At 36.1% G+C, this 22,954-nt stretch overlaps 2 protein-coding genes across 2 annotated transcripts; one reads left to right on the top strand and one right to left on the bottom strand.

Annotated features, from left to right (window-relative positions):
• Positions 1 to 1,539: 1,539 nt before the first annotated feature.
• Positions 1,540 to 12,621, bottom strand: LOC128219951 (transcription initiation factor TFIID subunit 6-like). Its single transcript, XM_052928151.1, has 12 exons — positions 12,160 to 12,621; positions 11,296 to 11,382; positions 10,905 to 11,058; positions 9,993 to 10,097; positions 9,154 to 9,281; positions 8,609 to 8,752; positions 7,837 to 7,938; positions 7,235 to 7,359; positions 6,775 to 6,907; positions 5,838 to 5,966; positions 4,866 to 5,039; positions 1,540 to 2,785 (listed from the first exon to the last, which is right to left on the bottom strand). The coding sequence occupies exons 1-12, from the start codon at positions 12,316 to 12,318 to the stop codon at positions 2,333 to 2,335; spliced, it is 1,893 nt and encodes a 630-aa protein (XP_052784111.1). The 5' UTR covers positions 12,319 to 12,621; the 3' UTR covers positions 1,540 to 2,332.
• A 159-nt stretch (positions 12,622 to 12,780) lies between these two features.
• LOC128218926 (CAP-Gly domain-containing linker protein 2-like) lies at positions 12,781 to 20,202 on the top strand. Its single transcript, XM_052926702.1, has 6 exons — positions 12,781 to 12,879; positions 13,382 to 13,544; positions 14,013 to 14,121; positions 14,923 to 14,993; positions 15,833 to 15,919; positions 16,442 to 20,202. Exons 2-6 carry the CDS (start codon positions 13,403 to 13,405, stop codon positions 16,750 to 16,752), a joined length of 720 nt encoding a protein of 239 aa, XP_052782662.1. The 5' UTR covers positions 12,781 to 12,879; positions 13,382 to 13,402; the 3' UTR covers positions 16,753 to 20,202.
• The last annotated feature ends 2,752 nt before the right edge of the window (positions 20,203 to 22,954 follow it).

Here is a 22,954-nt window from a genome sequence, read left to right as displayed (position 1 = left end):
AGTAAATTAAGAAACCCCACCTGTCAATTATGGCGAGTTCTCTTTAAAGTTCCGGTCTAAACCGTATGATTACTTATAGCGAAACAAAGTTTCTTAATAATTTAATTACCGTTAAATAAACAAATGTAGGATAAATTATTTAATAACTATTTTAATGGAGATATCCCCATTTTTGATTGGGATATACCTTGATGACGTCATGCAGGTAACTGGTCAGGCAAGTATTCCAAGGGAGGTAACTCAATTTGCTGTGACAGAATTTTACCGTTTTCTAAGTCTGATAGAATTATTCCCCTTGTTTGTTACAAAATAAAAACCAGTTGAACTGGACTTTTTTTCTAACAAGAGAACATAGTTACATATTAAACGCAGTATTAATCTTTCTTTAATCACATTCCAGGTCATTTTCATGTGAAACAATTATTGTTAAACATGTCCATCAACAGGATGATTTGCCACTAAACCTGAGACTTGCAGTTTCTGTTCAGAGGACCCATGGATAAGAAATATTGGAGTCCAAGGGACACATTCAAGTTATTTGAAAATTAATCCCTGTGATTTGTACAAACTTTTGACAATGTAACAACTTTAGGGGAAATCATAAGGCTACGATCAAATTTCAGCCAAACTCAACTTGTGGCTATACCAAATTCACTTAGGGTTATTTGTACTGCATATAGATCCAGAATCAAATCAAAAATTCCAATTCATGAGGTGCAACCAGTAGATAAGCCCTTTTGTTTTCGGTGTCAGTAAGTCAAGGTCAAGGCTAACAGTGTTTTGAAAACTTTGTTACCACAACAGCTTGTTTTCAATATTGATCTTAATTGGATCTAAGAATAGCCTATAGGATTGTGTGATATAAATAACCAACCAATACAGTTAAAATGAAGTCAATGATGTATGACCATAAAGTTGCATATTGAATACCTCCTTAAGCGTAATCTAGGACATAATTCTTTGAAGACAGAAGGGTGCACATGCCGGTATTCATGGGGGTGGCACCCTTATAAAACTTGTTTAGCTAAGGCCCTCAAAATTATCACTTCCATCTATACAATATTTTGCCATATTTGAGTAACAAAGGGCGAAGTCAAAAAAAATAAAATGCCATTCACTTATATGGTTTTGGCCAGGTTTTAAAAAGGACAACATGCTGTAGAAGAGCAAGAGGGTTCATTGTACAGCAATGTGAATAATTTTGAACATCATGAATTTGACAGAAAATGTTTTATAAGTTTTAATCAAAACAAAATAAATATTAAGTATTCTTAAGCTTTGAATTTTATGAAGGCAAAAGGGTGCCCATGCTGTTCTCCATGAGGCCAGAAGGGTGCCCCTAAAAATGGACAGGGTGCAGCACCCTTTCAGAAATCTTTAGCTGAAACCCTAGTTCATTAGAAAGCGTTTTCCTTGACAACATGGTACAACACAGTTACTTCACTCTTTGCCCTTGCAATTAAAATAATACCGTACATGGGTTCTTAAGTGATCATGTATAATTTCAATAACTCAGGTTATTAATACAAATGCATGGGCGTGGCTATAACTAATTCAGTTTCTTGTTCATAGGTAAAGCATTTAATACCATAAGATTTATTTTTTAATATATTAAAAATCAAATAATGCAATCAATTACATCTGACATGAGTTGTCCTTTTAACATTCAGGTATGAATTCAGAAATTAAAGGTTACATTCACCAAAATTCATAATGTCTTAACAACTTTATTTTGTTGTAAATTTTATCAACACTTGAGTGAGTTTTTTTTACAACAAAATTCAGTCATAGTCAATCAGCCTTCCAACAATTGGAAGCTGTTTCCCAACACGCTGTTTTACTCCATATATAGTAACTACTGAAAACCAGCACTGTCTAATCGTAATCTTTCAACAACAGTTTTCAGTCATTATTACCCCCTCTCCAGTCTAAACATTTTCCATTCCTGGTGATTTGCTTACAAGATTTTGTTTTTGAGTTTAGGAGATAAAGTTCCATAGGATCAAAGCTTATATACAGCAACACTAATACAAATTTGTAGTTGTGACCCTTTGTTGTAAGGTTACAATGTCGCCATGGAGAGGCATGTAGGTTCTAGCGAAGTAAGGTCATTAGTCACTGCGGCAACACCATTACACATTTCCACCAAGTCATGACAAATTCCTGTCATCTTGGAGCAATCAAGTGGAAGTTATTGTTTCTCACTGAGCGCGATGGAGGAATTAAGGTTTGTATACAGTATGGCAGCACAAGTCCTTGGGGAGATATGTTTGCCAGCGGAGAACGTGAACATTATTACACACCTCATCAAATTTCCAGTTTATTACTATGGTCACAAATGTGATGGTTCTGTTTTCACTATGGAGATCTGCTCGCCTGTGGCGGAAGTGAACACCTGCCTGCCTGGTTCCCCTCCTGAAGACACCTGCACCTGCATAGGCTGCTGGGAACCAGACATGACAACAATCTTCTGCCCTCCTGTACTCCCTGACGATGTTATGGTACTAGCACTGACACCACTGGTAATGTTACCCGTTGACCCTCCATGCATTCCTGGAAGGACTTTTACTATTGAAGTGCCACCCACTCCCACTCCCGTGGTCTGCATGGGTACTGATGACACCCTTGGTTGCTGCATGATGACAAACTTCTGGTTAGGGTTTTGACCAACTCCAGGGATGGATGGGGTGCGGGGAAATGTAATGTTTTGTAGGGGACGTGCAGATGTGGGCGTCTGTGGCGTGGACAAGGTGCCTGACCCTCCCAGAAATATATGGGGCTTGCCCTGCAAAAAAAGTAACAGTTATAATTAACTATTATCTATTTAAGCCCAATTGTAAAGTCAGATACACCTTATTAGCTGATATGAATTACTCTTCGATCCTTCTCTCAAGAGGAATGGTACAAGCCCGAAGATAATCACCTAGTGAAATACTGTGTCTTGGCTTAAAGCTTGTTAGTTTTGTTCTTTTTTATTTTGAATATTATACACTGTAGTTATTGGGGCTAGTTTAAAATATGACCTGCAATGAAAACAATTAAAGGCTTTAACTTTTATCTCCTATACAGCATTAATTATTAAATGTGATTCCTTTTTTCGAGAAAAGATATTCTATTATAATAATTAAATCCATAAAATGATAAACTTTTTGTGGAACATCACATATGGCATAATAACTGTATAATGGGTTTGTATGTATTAAAGGCCCTACCTATGTATGGTGGACTTTTTGAGGCCTTATATGTAATTTCTGAATAGTGGGTTTCTATGCCAGGCCCTACCTGTGTATCTGTACAGTGGGTTTGTGTATTAGGCCTTACCTGTGCTATCTGAATAGTGGGTTTCTATGTGAGGCCCTACCTGTGTACCAGTATGGTGGGTTTGTGTATGAGGCCCTTACTGCGCTGGCCCTTACTGTGCTATCTGAATAGTGGGTTTCTATGTGAGGCCCTATCTGTGTACCAGTATGGTGGGTTTGTGTATTAGGCCCTTACTGTGCTATCTGAATAGTGGGTTTCTATGTGAGGCCCTACCTGTGTACCTGTACAGTGGGTTTGTGTATTAGGCCATATCTGTACTACTGTGAAATCATTTATATTCGTTGGCATGAAATTTCATGGTTTGCCGAAAAATGACAATTTTGTGGGTACTTGAATTCGTGGTTTTTCATGTTTGAAAAGAAAAATATAATCAATATTGCGATCGTTCTAGATTGACTGCATTCCACGCGCTGGCCCGTGATTTCTGTTGTCGACGTCACTCGGTTTATGACGCTGGCTAAAGTGGTACGACATGCCAATTAGTGCATATATCCATGTCAATTATCGATTTAATTGGAAATTAAGGTCATAAAAGAAGATGTACCCTGATCCTAAATACAGATAGACTAAGCCATTGAATGCCAATTAAGAATTTTGCAAACTGTGAAAACACCGAGAAGGTCCGTATATTTGAGTAAACAATCCCTAAAGATAGCTGATGTTTACAAATTCAATTACTTTTGAATATCATCTCATTTCAATATTTATTCACACGTTTTTGTTTAATAAGTTTATTGAACGCTTTGTTTTGTACATTGTCACATTGGGTGTTCAGTAACCTTTAATGTTATCGATTAATTATTTCATTAAAGAAATAAAATTGAGAACCGACACTCATCACTCACATCTTGTAAACCTGGAGATTTTCATGAACAGCACAGGTTAATGCAATTGCTTCTGTCATTTGGTTCATAAAAACACATTAAAATGATTTGGTTTATTATTTGTTAAAGGCTGATATAATATATTAACAAAATAATGATAGTACGATATACACTTAGACGGATATTTACGATGTATACTGCGGCTTCTGTAACAAATAAACTGGAGTATGTACATAACATGGCAATTGAAAAAGGGAATAAAGGGTCAATATTTCCTGGGATCTTGAATTTGTGGATCACCCAACCCACGAAAACCACGAACATTAATGCCTCACGAACATTAATGATTTCACAGTATCTGAATAGTGGGTTTCTATGCCTGGCCCTACCTGTGTACCAGTATGGTGGGTTTGTGTATAAGGCTATACCTGTACTATCTGAATACTGGGTTTCTATGTGAGGCCCTACCTGTGTACCAGTATGGTGGGTTTGTGTATAAGGCCATACCTGTGCTATCTGAATAGTGGGTTTCTATGTGAGGCCCTACCTGTGTACCAGTATGGTGGGTTTGTGTATGAGGCCCTTACTGTGCTGGCCCTTACTGTGCTATCTGAATAGTGGGTTTCTATGTGAGGCCCTATCTGTGTACCAGTATGGTGGGTTTGTGTATAAGGCCATACCTGTACTATCTGAATAGTGGGTTTCTATGCCAGGCCCTACCTGTGATATCTGTATAGTTGGCTTATGAGGGGGACCCTGACTGGAGGTGGAAGAACTCCTCTCCTTCCCAACAGCGGCATGTAAGAGTGGACCCAAGTAGCCGTATTCCGCTGTGTAGTCCTCTATAGTGTCTGTCAGCAGACGGTGTGTCTTCAACACCGGTGAGATATACTTCTGCAGTGAGGATTGACATTTAAAAGTGAAAAAGTGTCATAACACTGCAAACAATTGCATAAAACAATTGAACTAGAAAACACCCAATCCCTAATCAAAAGACCTTTTTGACTGATATAACAGGACTAGCTCATGTTTTTAGACCAAAAATATGTTTTTATGGATATGCATCTGGAAACACTAATTTTTTAAAATTATTTACTCTTTGATACTGAAAATGCAGGAAAAAAACAATTTAAGAATAAATGCATGACAGTCAAGAAATAATAGAAAATTGACAACAAAAACACTCGCCCATAAGGACTCTTGCATTAGCTGAGTGATAATTAAACACTAAGGTTTTGTTGGAAAGCTTTACTAACGCAATTCAGAATCGTTGACTTCAAAGACAATATTTGAGCATATATTAACATTTGTTGATGGGTTCAAGCCTTCAGTATCTTAGTTTTAACATTCCTAATGATTTGCCACACTTTATTTTGTCATAAAAAAGTGCATTTTACAAAACATGACTGAGTCCCTTTAAACACAAGACATAAATAATGTGCCTCCTCACTATATCAGCGACATAACACCCTTCTTCTGCATCAATCCCTCGTTTGTATACATCTCAATGTTAATTCATGATCACTTTTAATGATTTGCCACACTTTATTTCATCATTAAAAAATGCATTTTACAAAAATGAGCAAGTACCTTTAAAGTTAATAAACACAAGAGAAAAATAATCCCTTCTCAATATTAATTTTTCCCCACGACAATCCCCAAATGTTTCCTTCTTTTAAGAGAGGCACTCACCGCTGCAAGTTTCTTTATATTTTCGGCGGCAATCCTGTCAGCGTTGTTAGTAAGTTGTTGCCCATCTATTGCCTGTCTCACTCGGTCCCCGATCATACGAATGTTCGGCACCACAAACGAGTGAACAACCTGCAAACAATCATTTACATTTCTTCAGATCAATATAATCTATTATATTTTATTACAAAACTGGCAAACTGTTTGACATAATTATCAATGATTTATTTAATTGTGCATGCAATGCATGGCTGTCAATAAAATAAAATAAATATTAATTGAATCAGGACTTTAAACATGTATCGCAAAAACACTATCTAGCTTACATGTACTTCCAGTCTTTGAAAGCAGACAATTCAGTGGTCTGTACATAATTTTTTTGTCATTTACAGACTGTTTTCCCATGTGACACACCATCCATTTTTCAAAAATATTCATGTTATTTTCCTTTCAAAACTTGGTACTATATTCTACTGCAAAACTATATATTTGGTTAGAAGATGAATATTTGTAACTCATTCTATTATTTTGCATTATTTAAATTTTCCAGATGATGGACTTATCATGTTAATTTCCCCAATCAAAAAGGCACTAGCAGTTTGAAAGTATGCAAGAAAAGTCACTGAAAAATAAGTAAGTCATAATCTTACACCACTACATGGCTGAAGAAATTGTAACTAGCCCGGCTATGTAGTAATTAAAATCCAGCTAAATCAGTCAATTAAGGGGTATAATTTGACATATATTTAGGCAACATTTATTGGACATGCTTCACATATTTTGTCTAAATGCAAAGGTGTACAAAAACAAAAACAGCCACAACAAATCAATGAAGCCGATTTAGCTGACCATGATGACTGTATATGATACCACTGCATATTTTCTTTTTTGAAAATAATAGCACAGACAAATTACTATCTGAGTAAAATGATGCCCTCACCTCTGGCCCCAATTCCCCGAGTCCGCTGAGTGCTCCGTATATTGTGGCCAGGGCCGCCTTCTCCGACCGTACAGCCTTACTGAACGTCTTAGTCACACGCGCCTGGATGTTGTTTACATTGTTGTGGAAATTTCTGCAAGGTAATACATGCAAAACATTATCACTGCATCTTATCAAAATAACTATTGAATAGTATACTTAGTATAACAAAATTACAGAACATTTGCATATTACCTTAAACAGTTGATGCAATGTATTATACGACATTGCAGAGTGGCTTTACATGCAAAAATATGTATACTGTTTTCTATAATATCTCATGAGCATTTCCCGTCTTCTTTTTTTTATTGCCATAAAAATCCCTAGCCATACTGCTCAGTTTTCAACCTCATCAATATTACGTGTTTATGTAAAATGTCATTGCTGTGATGTTTCTATACATTCTGCTTGATTAACCTACTTGCATATGAGAGCATTTAGCCTGGCTGCAAAGTCTCTGAGAGCCCAGTGATTGTCCACATCTGGCCTCATACACAACTGCTTACTCACAATGCATGACATCACTCCAGGCAGGAACTCATGCAGCTATAAATAGAACATGACATCATTAGACATGATGTTATAGCAATATACAGATTAAGGCTTCTGGCTCGCATTTCTCAAAAGTGCTTAAGCATAATAAGCTTGAGTACCTTATTCCATTTTAGCCAAATTATTTGATCTTCATTTTACAAAATAATACCTAGTTAATTGAGATAATTGTAAGCATAATGTCCAAAAACTCTAATAAATGTAAATATTACACAAATTATAACAGCACAGAAATAGTGAGCTTAGCTTTATCTTCGTATAAGAGGCTTAAGATGTTTCGAAATATTGGGGTCAGGCTTTCTACACAGCTTCTTACTCAAAATATGGCCAGTTGGCATTAAATAAACAGAACAGTGAACGTTAATCAGATAACTATTGTCTGCAATAGTTACCTTTGTACTTTAATTGACAAAATTATATAAATGAAAGTGCAATAAATCTTGTGATGTGAAAAAAGGATGATGTACTCACATATTTCTCGAGGTAGATGGTCTGGTTCTCCATGAGTGCTTTCATCAACCTCATCAGGTAGATGAGCAAGGCCAGGTTGTTCTGTACTATGTTCACCTTTACCTGAATGATAAATACAAAAATTGTACAACAATAACCTCAAGTTGAGTGAAAAGCTTACTTATACTATTAAATTATTTTTGAAACAGCTGGAAATTGTTTTAAATCACTCTTTGGGCTGTTTCCTGGCAGAAACTGTTTTGAGAGAATGTTTCCCTGGTTGAGAATCTAAACCACAACCTATAGGTTTAGAGGTGGACACCTATACCACTAGACCACCCTGAGCATGTCAGCAACAGTTGATACTACTGTACTAATTTTGGGTATACTATAACTATTGCAAGGCAAATATAATACATATTTGATAGTGATCACCTCCACCAGCATAAGGGATATCACTCTTGCACAACTATAGCATGGCAGTTGTTATTTCTTTACTATACATAGGTAAATGAATGAGCACTACAAAGCAGATGCTATACAGTTGTTGTTTTTCAGACAAAAATAGGGCATAACTTGACAGTTATTAAAGTCAATGTAGTAGGCCTTGGTATGCATGTACACAGTCTCTAGCAACATTTGTGTCAATTTTTGTTTGAATATCTTAAACAATATTTGGCTATGGCCACAATAAAAAAACGATGTCACTGACACAGACAACCAAGGCTAGCACAATACCTCAACTCTATAACTGCAAAAATCTGAAGAGCAAATAAATAGGTATGATGCTCACCCCCTCAGCAACAAATGACGTGAAATGAGGCAGCATCTGGTGCAGGCCAGGGTCTGTGGCAAGAGACTGGAGGGCCTCGGAGCGCTTGATCTCGTCTGAGCCGACACATGCTTCTGTGATCTCCTTGTAGAATAGTTGTTGCTCCTGATTTATGATAAAATAATGTTTTTTACCATTAAAATGTATATTTCTCAAACTTTTTTTTCATACTTCATGTATTTTTTAAACATTTTCTTTTAAGATTTAAAGAAATATAAAAATAATTTTCAAACAAATTACAAGAAACACATTTTGCCTTATCTTCAAAAGGGTATTTTTTACATATATGATTACAGTAAGTGATTGTTTCAAAATAAGATGTATATAATCAAAGCGCCTTCCGAATTTTGATACATAACTTAAAAACATAATGTCATTTACATACATTTACATTTCAATGTAAACATAGCTTCTGAAGATACTAAGTTCTCAATAATCGATCAGTTAAATATAATGCAAACTTTTTGAAGATCACACATAAGACTGAAGAAACTACCGCTACTCACCACAGACAATTCGTGAACACTGAGAGCCTTCATCTTCACGAGGTCGGAGACACCTTTAGGCTTGTGTTTAGCCTTCCCTATGTCCCCGCCCGGCCTGCCTGCGGGCTTGTGGCTCTTGTCTATCATGGCTAAAGTATACAGGCATGATTATTTATGTAACAGACTGCACAAATTGATACCTGCACTTATTGGGGATCAAACACATGACCTCTTGCTCTGCAGGCAGACACCGAATCACATCAAGCTTTAAAAGCTAGCTCTAAAGTGTGACAGTATAAGTGCTGTTATGTATATATCCAATACCCGGTTACACTATCCCCCTCCATTTGAAACTTGTCCTCAAATTGTAGAGACTAAGGTCAATTAGCAATGATCTTGAGACTTTTTGTGCTATTTAAATTATTTATTTTGGGTACCATATGTTATAAATAGACTAGACAAATTGCCATGTGCATCTGAAGCGGATCAAGCTCACATTCTCTCCCACTCCAGGCTGATACTCTACTACGTAACTATTTAACTAGCTCTTAGGGAGACAATATAAGCGCCACTATATAAATATACAAATCAAATACCAAGTTTCATGTAAACTACATGAAGGAATAAGTCTGAGTGGTTTCATTTTAAGCAAACAAACCATGAATTTAAGTTTTCAAGTTTAACTGGCAATGCAACATTGCCATGATGCATTGACATGTTGTTGTTTTTTTAGATCTTTCCTAGCTTTTTCATGTTTATTCAAATTTCATCAAGACATAATTTCATATATAACATAATTCATACAAAAGAAAGAATAACTTTATAACCAGTATAAATACCTTTGGTACAATTTAACTTACTTTTGACGGAGGTATCGAGTATTTCCTTCTTCTGCTGATCTTTACTTGCAGGTGGTGGGTTTTCTGGAATGGCTGGCTGCTCACCATCAATACACAACCAGTGGGCTAGAGTGAAGTTTGGTTTGACATAATTTTTACAACAATTTTGAAACAAGCTATTTTAATATTTTACTTATCAATCTCATTGGCATGACGCTATAAACAAATGTGACTTGTAATGTGGCCTTATACTGTGAGGTGGCTGGAGTGCCAGGAGGAAACCCACTTATCTGACTTGGTGACAATCAACTTTATTGCCATGCCACCAGCCTGGGAGCAGAGATTCATTTTGAAAGCTGCTTGAAAGCATTCAGCTGGACTCTCATAATTATTATTGTTAAATTTAATTGTTTCAGAACAAAATATAGTTTTGTACACATATTACTTTATAACAATGCATCCATACTTAAGAATATGGTTCATCTGGAAAAATGAGTGTAGGACTCAGGAAATACAGCAAAAATGAATCACTGCTGGAACTCTTGTTGAGAAGCCAGCTTGCTTACTACTGTGAAGGCCGAACAACCAATGGAAAAAAAATCCAATCTTATGACAAATTAAGAGACTGCTGTTGAACACGTAAATGATTGTATTCTTTTTAGAGTTTGATTGATGCCACCAGTTTTGCTCCTGTACTAATGGGACAGTGTAGATATGGTGCATTATTTATCATCTTAACTTTTGATACCAATGATTTATTCCCAAATTGAGCAGGGTCATCTCCCCAAATATCCTGGTACTGTATTTAATTAAAGACCTACAATCATACCTCAGGAAATGGTGTTACAAACGTATATGAATAGTGAATCTATTATACTTTAAATATATACATGGTAAATGTATCATACATGTAGATACCCCAATCACCCATACCTTTCATGGAGACATCAAGGGGCACCTTTGGTAGGGTAGAGTTGATTATTTCACTGAGGTCCAGCTCTTTTTCCTCCACAAAGTGAAGCTCCCTGCCTCCACCACTTGCATAACGGAAGGGGATCAAGTCTGGGGCATGGAACCCATACAATGGCTGTGGTAAAATATACACAAAATGATTTACAGTGCAAACAGTTCATGTTATAATCACATATCTAGTTGTTTATGAAGCACAATTATAAGCTTGTCCATTTATCATACATGCATTTAAATAAAAATCTTAAAAGTTTTCTTGGTGCTTGGTGGCTCCAATACATTTCTGAATATTACTTCTTAATTGACTTACAGCTATAAAAACTGGTTTAAGCCACCAACCAATTTTCAAACGTACCTCTACATTGTGCACTCTAAGAGCATTGTCGAAGTCTCCACATGTCAATTTACATTTTTTGCTGTGATGCATGATTCTTGTAGCTTCCTGTAATATTTTACAACAGCATTTATAATATCTTTCAGCTAAACCTTAACCAATACAGGGCCCAAATCTAAACACTTTATATTTTTTCACAATTGTATTTGGTAATGACTTGCCGAAAGTCAACCTCAATTTTTTTTATGTATGATATGTTAATAAACTGTAAATTTAACATCATTCTCCCATGTGCTACATTTTGACATACGAGCAGGTTAGATTGATGAATGGGATATTTGAGGAAAATACTCACCGAAACAAGACTCTGAAGTGAAAGCATTGCTTAGGCAAGGGTCTGTATTGATCTAGATTAATGAATTAGCGATCACAGTCAACAAACACATGTTTTCATAGGTGTTCTAGATTTCTGTAACGTTTGGACACTCAACCAGTAAAAAGAAACATAAAAATATTTGTGTGTTTGTGTATGACATTATATTGATGACAGAAGACTCCCATTTAAGCTGTATATTTAAACTTAAAGGCATAGTTTAAGTGACCCCCTCCCCCTAAAAAACAGACAACAACAACATGTATTGTACACAAACTCTGTGTATTGATCTTAATCTAATTGCCTATTTGTCTTATCAGATCTCCGATCTAAATACCCTGCTGTGCAGTTCTGAAGGTTTTATTATAGAAATGGACTCCAAATGGCCCTGAGTCAATAAACAAATAAGCAGGAAATTGGCCTGTGACATCAGTGCAATTAGCAGGAGATACACAGCAGGGGGTTGTCATGCCAAACATTCCTTAACTAGGCCTTTAAACACATCCACACACCTGAACAATCTGTTTTAGTCTGTATGTGCAGTCTTCTGCCAAGTAGTTAGCTGCCCCATCAGGTAGGCCCCCAACTCCGATAGATTCACCCATTGTTTTAACAGACTCGGCTGTCAGATGACCATTCATTTTAGTGTCTTTGTCACCTTTTTCGGCCATATTTCTTATTAACACTTTCACAGGATACGCTCGATTAATTATAATCAACAGAGAACAGTGTAAACACTAGACAAGTCTTTGACATGGACACCAAGAAGTTCAATAACACATCGCGAAAATATGTTGCAACATGTCTTAACAGTGAAATGGAAGACACAAACAGAAAATAAAATATAGGAATATTGTTTATGCAAAGGTTAATCTTGAATCGATTATTCCGACTTTATAGGACCAAAGAAAAGGTACTTCTTGTTGAAAGTCTACTTATTTCTTAGCTTTTTTTGCCGGTGGCCAGCTTTTCAAGCGTTGGCCATGCATTCGTATAATATAATTTAAAACAAAATCAATAAAAAAATATATGATCATAATAAATTACGTTATAAATAAATAACAATTACTAGGTATGTATAATATTGCATTTTATTTTGAAAATGAAAATTCGAAAGTGAGCACCCAATTAACGTTGGAAACATGTAAACAATAAATTCTTACTTTCTCTACCACAGCTTTGAATGAAACACGCATGCCAATCGCAACTTTAATTATTAGACAACACACGCGGTATTATATTACATTTACAACATAATTATATATATCTATTCGGGTGGAGAGTGCTTGTCCAAAGTTGTGCTGCTCTAAGTTAACCCCACTCAAACGGCTTGATTATTATTAAGTTGATACTGTACGAAGCAGATAAATATATTCATTTGCTTACGTTTCTTTGTTGTTGTTGTCATCCTTATTCTTCTCGTTTGCAAAATAATGCCATGTGGGTGTTAATCTCTCCACATCTCTCTGTAAGCTTACTCAGTAGAGCAACATATATGCTTGTGTTAATTAGTCATGGGTTTGAGCCCCACACCAGGCATGCTTTTCCTCCAAGGTCAACCTTACTGGTGTGCAAGGAGTGCTTTGACTGGCCTAAAATATTATTAGAGGAAGAAAGTAGTCCCAGTGATTGCTATGTGTAATTGCTGGAAACTAGTGTGTCATTTGGTCGGTACTTAATTATAACTACATGTATGTAAAACATTTATGCCACAATTTTATTTTCTCTTTGCAGAGATTAAAACTTACATGCACAATGGTATTGTTCCACAATGTGAATGTGGGGCAGCGTGTTGAGGTCAGCCTTGACTGGGGAACCATTCGAGGCACGGTCGGGTACAAGGGATGTCTGACTGGCAAACAAGGAGACTGGGTTGGAGTACTTCTCGAGGAAAGAGGTAAAAAAACCTGCTTGGACAAAAATGACGGTAGATTTATTAAATCTTAACAGGCTTTCAAAAGGGCCCCACCTTTTCCTACTATTTTCTTTGAAAAGCTCTACCATTTGTCAAAATTCCCCCTAGTACCCCTAACTGGCCAGTTACCTTTCAATTAAGGCTAGTTTGACAAATTAGTAAGAAACTATGCACTACATGTACATCAATAAATGTGAAAAAGTGCAATAGCCATTTATTTGCCATATAAAATATTAATATTTAAAGATGCTTTTACCTGACTTTTTTGTCAGGTATATTTTTATATGGAGTTATGACCATATTGTGCTGAGCTCTCCATACACAATGGATGGATTGACTGGATTTATACAAGATAAGGCAAATGAAAGTGAAGTTATCTGCCAGTTTAGTGGTTATTTAATAACACAGTAGCTTTAGTAACTGAGCTAAACTGTTTTTTCATGATTTCAGTTGGAAACTGCGATGGTATGGTGAATGGGCGCAGGTATTTCCAGTGTCAAGATGGCTATGGTCTGTTTGTCAGGTCAAACAGGCTCCGGTTTATTCCACTGCAAAGATGGTGAGTTTACACTGTTTTCAATTCAGCTCAGTTCAGCTGGTACATTATAAGCTTGTCTTAATAAAAGAAATTATGGAATTGTGGTAGCCTATAATTATGTGACAGCTGGTGTCATGGTGTCAGTGTTAGTATCAGTGTCGGCGTCGTAGTGCATCAACTTTAACATTAACAATGACTCAAAAACTGAATAAGATATTATAAAGGGGGTACAAATGCTGCTAGAAACAGTGAAATATCTGTAGCACATGAATTGCAAGGCCCATAACTCTGGTTTTAATCATTTTTGAATAATGCCCCTTGTTCGAAATAAAAAAACATTGGATGAGCGTTGGCATTCCCTTCAAGGCAGTCCTTTTATATAACAGTACAGTGATTAATTCATCTAAGGGCTATTCCATTTAAACATATAACCCCCGGGGGGGAAGGCACTTTAAAATTATGCCACCCCCCAACAGAAGCAAATTTACCCATATGGAGTCAAAATTAGTGAAAAAAGACACCCACCTATATACTATTTAAATAATTGCCTTTCCTCCGTGGGTTATATGTTTTACTGGAATAGCCCTAAGCAATAAGAATACCTAAGGTTGAGGATTAAATCAAATTGTATTACGAATATAGTTTATAAAGTAGAACTTACAGTCTTAAAATTACTTCTTTTAGAATGTGCGGCTAATGGATACTTTTGCTTGAATATTGATATTGTTTTATTCACTCTCATTTTTATAGTATGCGGAAGTAATTTATAAGTATAGTGATATAATGGCTGCATTTAGTGTCAATGTGAAAAATCTCTTTCAGTTTGTACAACAAATACCACCGAGTCGGCAATGCTTCATTTGTGGAGGAACCTCTGTTTGGAAATTCAGCCAGTAAGTAGCTTATATTTAAAACGATATTGATTTTTTATTAACACAATGCAGATATCCCAGTTTTGTCCCACCATGGGGACTGATTTTGAGAATGCACACCTTGGTTATCCATAAGGAATATGTTGTTGTTTAAAACCCACTGTTAAGCATGGAGGAAGTTTTTCTATATCTCTGAAATATATCAGAAGTGTAATAACTATGATTTACTAAGTCAAGGTCAATGAGAATTACTCGTATGTCTTGCAAATAAACTTACAATATTGATCATTTCTGAAAATGAGTAAAACCATTCTATAAAACAGGTATGAGTAGAATTCTAGTCAATAATTATGATAGCATATGAATTGATTAACCAAAAAGGGGATTTTTGTATTCCTTTAAAGAAGTGTTCTGTGACTTATAAGATGTGCATATTTGCAACACAAACAAAAGTCATATATAAATGCAATTTAAATGTCAGGCATAATTTATATTAATATCATTTTTAAATTTTTTCAAAGTTTCGCTAGACTATTTTTTTATCGTATGATATTGATATTTATTGTTTTTAATTCAGACGACCAGTTAAATACCACATTTCATTTTATTGTGTTTCATATTTTTTAGTATGTTGTACATTTATTGTTCAAAAGCTGTCTAGTATTTTAATGATATTGCTTGTAGTTAGCTATCAGATTATATCGTTGTAAAGCGCCTTTGAACGTGTATATGAAAAGGGCGCTACATAAGTTTGGTAAATAATAATAATAATAATAATAATAATGTTATCTTCTGTCTCAAGTACTATTATTATACTATATTATTATTGGTGCTGTGATATTATCATTTATTTTTTACAGAGCCAGAAGTTGACAACGGTCCATATGATCCAATAAAGATCACATCCAAATTCCATGATCGAATTTCAACAGGAAGGAGCTATGATGGTTGGTTATGACAAATGTTTTAATTGGTCAAACAAATGTATTACGCAAGTAACATGACTTGAAATAATTGAAATCAAACAGAGCCTTTTTGAATAATGGTCCAAGGTGTATTGAATTATTGAACCATGTTCTTTTGTCTGTACATAAACATCCATATTGAAACTGTAACAGGTAAGCAGAACTATTGTGCGGATAAATTACGCTATTCACTGATATGCACACTTGTTATTGAACATTGTCATTGCCCTTGACAACATGTCACAAAACATTTTCTTCACCCACTACCCTTGTCGTTGAAACAACTTATATTATTTTAATAAATCTGGTTGTTGTTGCAGTAACTATTACATAATCAATATACTAAGGAACCTTTGACCTTGAAAAAGAGCCTTTATTCAGTATTGGTTAGCAATATTGAGTTTTGAGATCAGTGTAATTAAAAAAATTTCAAGTGCAGTTGCATTAAACCATAAGGTATACACACATCTGAGATAAAATAGCCTCAAACATTAATTTTTTCAGATGCAGCAGACATTTACAGAACGAGATACCATCCTCTTTGTCACCCGATTTCCCGCACAATCCCCGCGGCAACAATGACACGTCCCCGATCAGTGACCTTGACCTACAGCTCACGACCCGTCCATGGCGAATACGAAATTGATGACCCTTACATCACCAGCCCTTCTATTCCCAAGACGCACATGCCTTTCTCTGCTCTGAGGAGGCAGATCTCCCGAGGGTGGGAAAACTCCCACTATGTGAGGGAAATGTCTGTTCCCATTGGGAGAGATTCTATGAAGCGTTCCCAGTGGAATGATATTTCTGCTTGATTTACTTCGAAGATATGAACTTAGTGAAATGATATATAAATTTCTGCTTAAGTTATATTTTTAGCTAAATAATTTGCATACATGTTTCAATGCTATGAGAATCATGTTTCGGGCTTGTTACTGCTGAGGCTACTTCTCGTAATAAAATTCACCGACCTTATTTTGCGAAATTTGAAATGAATAATAGAAATCCCCCAAAATATTTTTTTTAGAACAACTTTTTTTGCATCTTTGCTAGTCATTATTTTTTATTTTTGGAGAAAATTGCAATTTCGTAACTTTTGTACACAATACTAGAAGCTGTGTTTGCTCATTCTTAACATCCGGTGAGCAAGAGAACTTTGAATACTATGTCAAAAGTGTTTTTCGTTGTTAAGATATTTTTTGTTTTGTAAGATGCATTGTAAAAGAGAAAAAAGGATTATTGGTAAACCATTGATTTTTTGTATTACTTGATGTGAACGTGAATTTCATAAAAGGATTGATTGCATTTGTTCATGCTGTATGAATGCAGGAGGGCATGTGAGCTTATTCCATGAAGTGCATCTTGGGAAATTTGCAAGCATGCTGACCTGTGTTCATACTGAAATAACGCATGAAAAAATATGATCAGTCATTTTTCAAATAGTTGAATTCAACACAATTAAAAATAAGTAGATTCTTTGGCATCTGAGTTTTTATTGTTAAAGAAAGGTTGTTGACAACATAATGTACACTTTAGCCAATCATTGTTGTGTCACATATTATTGGTTATATGAGGTTGTGCCAATCATATCACAATTTTGGCATAAACAATGACGTTGTAACCCCTGGCATGTTGTCAACATTGACGTCAGGTTTTCTCTATACAAAACACTAGGGGAATGAAAATAAATTATTAAAAAGCATACTGTCACGATTTTTCTTTGCACAAGGCAAGAAAAGGACTAGACACAGCTGTAAATTGTTAGTTTTTATACAAATCTGTGATAGAAATCTTTTCTGTTCTTAAAACGTCATGTCTGCTCAGAAACGAAGTCACAAGTTCAGGGTATACTTGAGTCATACTGTGATAGCCATTATATACATTTTTGGGGCATAGTTATCTTTTTGGGTTAACTGTTTATATTGTCAATAAAATTCTAGTTGTGGCAGAAACTGCAATAGTTACTACAATATACATGTTACGAGGTATGTTAAAGTTGGTTCTTATATTACACATTTGAACTAATGGCTACATGTATGTAATTACAGCATACAGGTTTATATATTTACATGTAGACTGTCAAACAATCTATCCACTGATTTAAGTTTAAGATTTCACAATGATCAAGATTGCCATATTGCTAGTCATGTTTTCTTGAGGCATGTTCTGCATTCGCGCTCACTTTTTGTCTCGTGATGCAACCATATGCAACATACATTCATGATTCCTTTATTAAAAGATCATTTTAACACATTTTAATTTTATATTGGGCAAAACCTTTAATCATTCAATGACATTGACATGATGTGATCAAAAGTGCCCCATTTTAATACATTTTATAGCATGTTTTGACATCATGCATAATGTCACTTTGGTTCATTTTTCCTACATTCAAAATGGCTGTGCCCCTAACGAAAAGAAATACCGTGTTTGTTCAATGATGAGAAAGGGCTTAAAGCCCAAAATTAAATTTGTTATAAATATGTTTTGCTACCTTAATTCCGTTTGGAGCAATATGAACAAGTTCCTTTTTTGGCTGACTAACATGACACTAAAACTAATAAAAACGGGTGATTTCCACCCTCTGTAATTAACATGTTTTTTAAACAAGCCAATCAAACAGAATCAAGTCCATTAACTCAGGTTTTGTTTGTCTACTGTTGCAGTTTTCGTTGGTTTTGTTTGTGTTAAGGGCCGAGTATATTCAAATCGGAGTGATTCTGCATTAATTGAATATGATGGTTGATTGCCATTTTACTCATATCATGTCAATTGGATGGTGGATTGACAATTTGTATCATGTCAATTGAAAGGTGGATTGACAATTTGTATCATGTCAATTGGATGGTGGATTGACAATTTGTATCATCTCAATTGGATGGTGGATTGACAATTTGTATCATCTCAATTGGATGGTGGATTGACAATTTGTATCATGTCAATTGGATGGTGGATTGACAATTTGTATCATCTCAATTGGATGGTGGATTGACAATTTGTATCATGTCAATTGGATGGTGGATTGACAATTTGTATCATGTCAATTGAAAGGTGGATTGACAATTTGTATCATGTCAATTGGATGGTGGATTGACAATTTGTATCATGTCAATTGGATGGTGGATTGACAATTTGTATCATCTCAATTGGATGGTGGATTGACAATTTATATCATATTAATTGGATGGTGGATTGACAATTTATATCATGTTGATTGGATGGTGGATTGACAATTTATATCATATCAATTGGATGGTGGATTGACAATTTATATCATGTCAATTGGAGGGTTGATTTACAGCCAGCATCATGTTAATTGGATGGTGGATTGACAATTTATATCATAACAATTGAATGGTGGATTGACAATTTATATCATATGAATTGGATGGTGGATTGACAATTTATATCATGTTAATTGGAAGGTTGATTGACAACTCAGATCATGTTGATTATTGTTCAGATTCTTGTGCCTTGCCAAGTGTAACATTGTTTGAAAACCATGTTTTGAATTCCTCATGGATCTATTTTATTTATTGTTTATATTTATTTTCTATACATATTTTGCTTAGTTGAAGAAGTCATTGTAAGAACTGACTCCCAGTATTAATTTGTCCACTCCTTGTTCTTTTTGTTAACCTTATTATTTTCTGTTATAAAAAGTAGGGATCTCATCAATATCATCAATATCGAAAAGTCATTCACCACACAGTAAGAAGTAAGTGAATGGTTTGATGTAGGACCATGAAATGTTCTTTCTTTTTTGAATGGTTTTGTTGCTGTTTTTGTTCCCATAGTTATATAGTAAACCCGGTACACTTATTTATTTGTGCTTCCTGCATTTGTTTCTGTGATATTTTTTTAAATAGAATCATTAGGCCGGTAATCATAAAACATCTTAAGTCATTTCCTGACTTAAGTAAATCAGTGGTCATATGATATAATATTATAACACCGTCATAAAAAAACGACTAAAATCAAAATTCATTATTGTATGTAAAATAACCCTCTTTCAATAGCTTTTGATATCACCATGTAAGTTTTGGAAAATTGTTTGAGTTAGGAAATGACTTAAGATATATAATTATGTAAACCCGCCCAGATGTTTTTTCAGCGTTATGATGTTGTTTGTAATTATTTATGTTTGTTATGTTACAAAACCTTTGAGACCTTTATCTCATAACCTGTTTCTCACAGATGATCCAAATATACAATGTAGATATTTTGTTAACATGTAACCAGTTGTAATAAACAATAAAAGCATTGGAAGTTTTTCTTAACAATACTTAAGTTAACAAGAACTTAGGGTTTTAACTAGTTAGGTATTAAAAAGGGCAGGGTGCTACAGAAAAGGGTAGGGTTTTGGCTTGGTATAAAAAGGGCAGGGTGCTACAGACAAGGGTAGGGTTTTGGCTTGGTATTAAAAGGGCAGGGTGCTACAGAAAAGGGTAGGGTTTTGACTTGGTATTAAAAGGGCAGGGTGCTACAGACAAGGGTAGGGTTTTGGCTTGGTATTAAAAGGGCAGGGTGCTACAGACAAGGGTAGGGTTTTGGCTTGGTAAAAAAAGGGCAGGGTGCTACAGACAAGGGTAGGGTTTTGGCTTGGTATAAAAGGGGCAGGGTGCTACAGAAAAGGTAGGGTTTTGGCTTGGAATAACAAGAGCACCGCGAAACGGAGCATTATACGCCCGAAGAAGATTCGGCTTGAGGTCTTTAATAAACATTTAGCTGAGAATACAAGTTTAAAAGTAGCAGGACTTGGAAAGTGCTCACAACACATCCTTTTAAGGTAGCAATAATTTGTATAAAGTTATCTAAAAATTGCTTTATTGGTTACAAAGTTGTGGCTTGGACACGTTTTCTAAAAATTCCTTTATTAGTAGTAACACAAAGTTGTGGCCTGGACACGGAATTGCTAACGCCCCCCCCCCAGTGAAATTAGCCTTTGAGGTACGGACCTGGAAAGCATGCTTGACAAATCCTTTTAATGTAGAGATGATTTGTATAAAGTTTGAAAATTATTTGAAAATTGCTTTAGTAGTAACCCAGTTATGGCCTGGACATGGAATTGCTAATGTCCCCCCCATGGTGATTCTAGTGTTTGAGGTATGGACCTGGAAATTGCGCGCGACACATCCTTTTAATGTAATGATGCTTTGTATAAAGTTATTTGAAAATGACTTTATAAGTGACCAAGTTGTGGCCCGGACACGGATTTGCTAACGCACCCCCATGGTGATTCAAGTCTTTGAGGTATGGACCTGGAAATTGCGCGCGACACATCCTTTTAATGTAGTGATGATTTGTATAAAGTTATTTGAAAATCGCTTTATTAGTTACTAAGTTATGGCCCGGACACGGAATTGCTTACGCACCCCAGTGAAATTAGCCTTTGAGGTACGGACCTGGAAAGCATGCTTGACAAATCCTTTTAATGTAGAGATGATTTGTATAAAGTTTGAAAATTATTTGAAAATTGCTTTAGTAGTAACCCAGTTATGGCCTGGACATGGAATTGCTAATGTCCCCCCCCATGGTGATTCTAGTGTTTGAGGTATGGACCTGGAAATTGCGCGCGACACATCCTTTTAATGTAATGATGCTTTGTATAAAGTTATTTGAAAATGACTTTATTAGTGACCAAGTTGTGGCCCGGACACGGATTTGCTAACGCACCCCCATGGTGATTCAAGTCTTTGAGGTATGGACCTGGAAATTGCGCGCGACACATCCTTTTAATGTAGTGATGATTTGTATAAAGTTATTTGAAAATCGCTTATTAGTTACTAAGTTATGGCCCGGACACGGAATTGCTAACGCACCCCAGTGAAATTAGCCTTTGAGGTACGGACCTGGAAAGCATGCTTGACAAATCCTTTTAATGTAGAGATGATTTGTATAAAGTTATTTGAATATTGCTTTAGTAGTAACCCAGTTATGGCCTGGACATGGAATTGCTAACGTCCCCCCCCCCATGGTGATTCTAGTGTTTGAGGTATGGACCTGGAAATTGAGCGCGACACATCCTTTTAATGTAATGATGCTTTGTATAAAGTTATTTGAAAATGACTTTATTAGTGACCAAATTGTGGCCTGGACACGGATTTGCTAACGCACCCCCATGGTGATTCTAGTCTTTGAGGTATGGACCTGGAAATTGCGCGCGACACATCCTTTTAATGTTGTGATAATTTGTATAAAGTTATTTGAAAATCGCTTTATTAGTTACAGGGCAGGGTGCTACAGAAAAGGGTGGGGTTTTGGCTTGGTATAAAAAGGGCAGGGTGCAACAGACAAGGGTAGGGTTTTGGCTTGGTATAAAAAGGGCAGGGTGCTACAGACAAGGGTAGGGTTTTGGCTTGGTATTAAAAGGGCAGGGTGCTACAGACAAGGGTAGGGTTTTGGCTTGGTATAAAAAGGGCAGGGTGCTACAGAAAAGGGTAGGGTTTTGGCTTGGTATAAAAAGGGCAGGGTGCTACAGAAAAGGATAGGGTTTTGGCTTGGTATAAAAAGGGCAGGGTGCTACAGACAAGGGTAGGGTTTTGGCTTGGTATTAAAAGGATAGGGTGCTACAGACAAGGGTAGGGTTTTGGCTTGGTATTAAAAGGGCAGGGTGCTACAGACAAGGGTAGGGTTTTGGCTTGGTATTAAAAGGGCAGGGTGCTACAGACAAGGGTGGGGTTTTGGCTTGGTATTAAAAGGGCAGGGTGCTACAGACAAGGGTAGGGTTTTGGCTTGGTATTAAAAGGGCAGGGTGCTACAGACAAGGGTAGGGTTTTGGCTTGGTATTAAAAGGGCAGGGTGCTACAGACAAGGGTAGGGTTTTGGCTTGGTATAAAAAGGGCAGGGTGCAACAGACAAGGGTAGGTTTTTGGCTTGGTATAAAAAGGGCAGGGTGCTACAGAAAAGGGTAGGGTTTTGGTTTGGTATAAATAAGGGCAGGGTGCTACAGACAAGGGTAGGGTTTTGGCTTGGTATAAAAAGGGCAGGGTGCTACAGAAAAGGGTAGGGTTTTGG

This window comes from Mya arenaria, chromosome 15, assembly GCF_026914265.1.
Source record: "Mya arenaria isolate MELC-2E11 chromosome 15, ASM2691426v1".
Lineage (NCBI taxonomy): Eukaryota > Metazoa > Mollusca > Bivalvia > Myida > Myidae > Mya > Mya arenaria.
The sequence above is the reverse complement of the archived record's forward strand: the minus strand, read 5'-3'. Positions and strand labels throughout refer to the sequence as shown.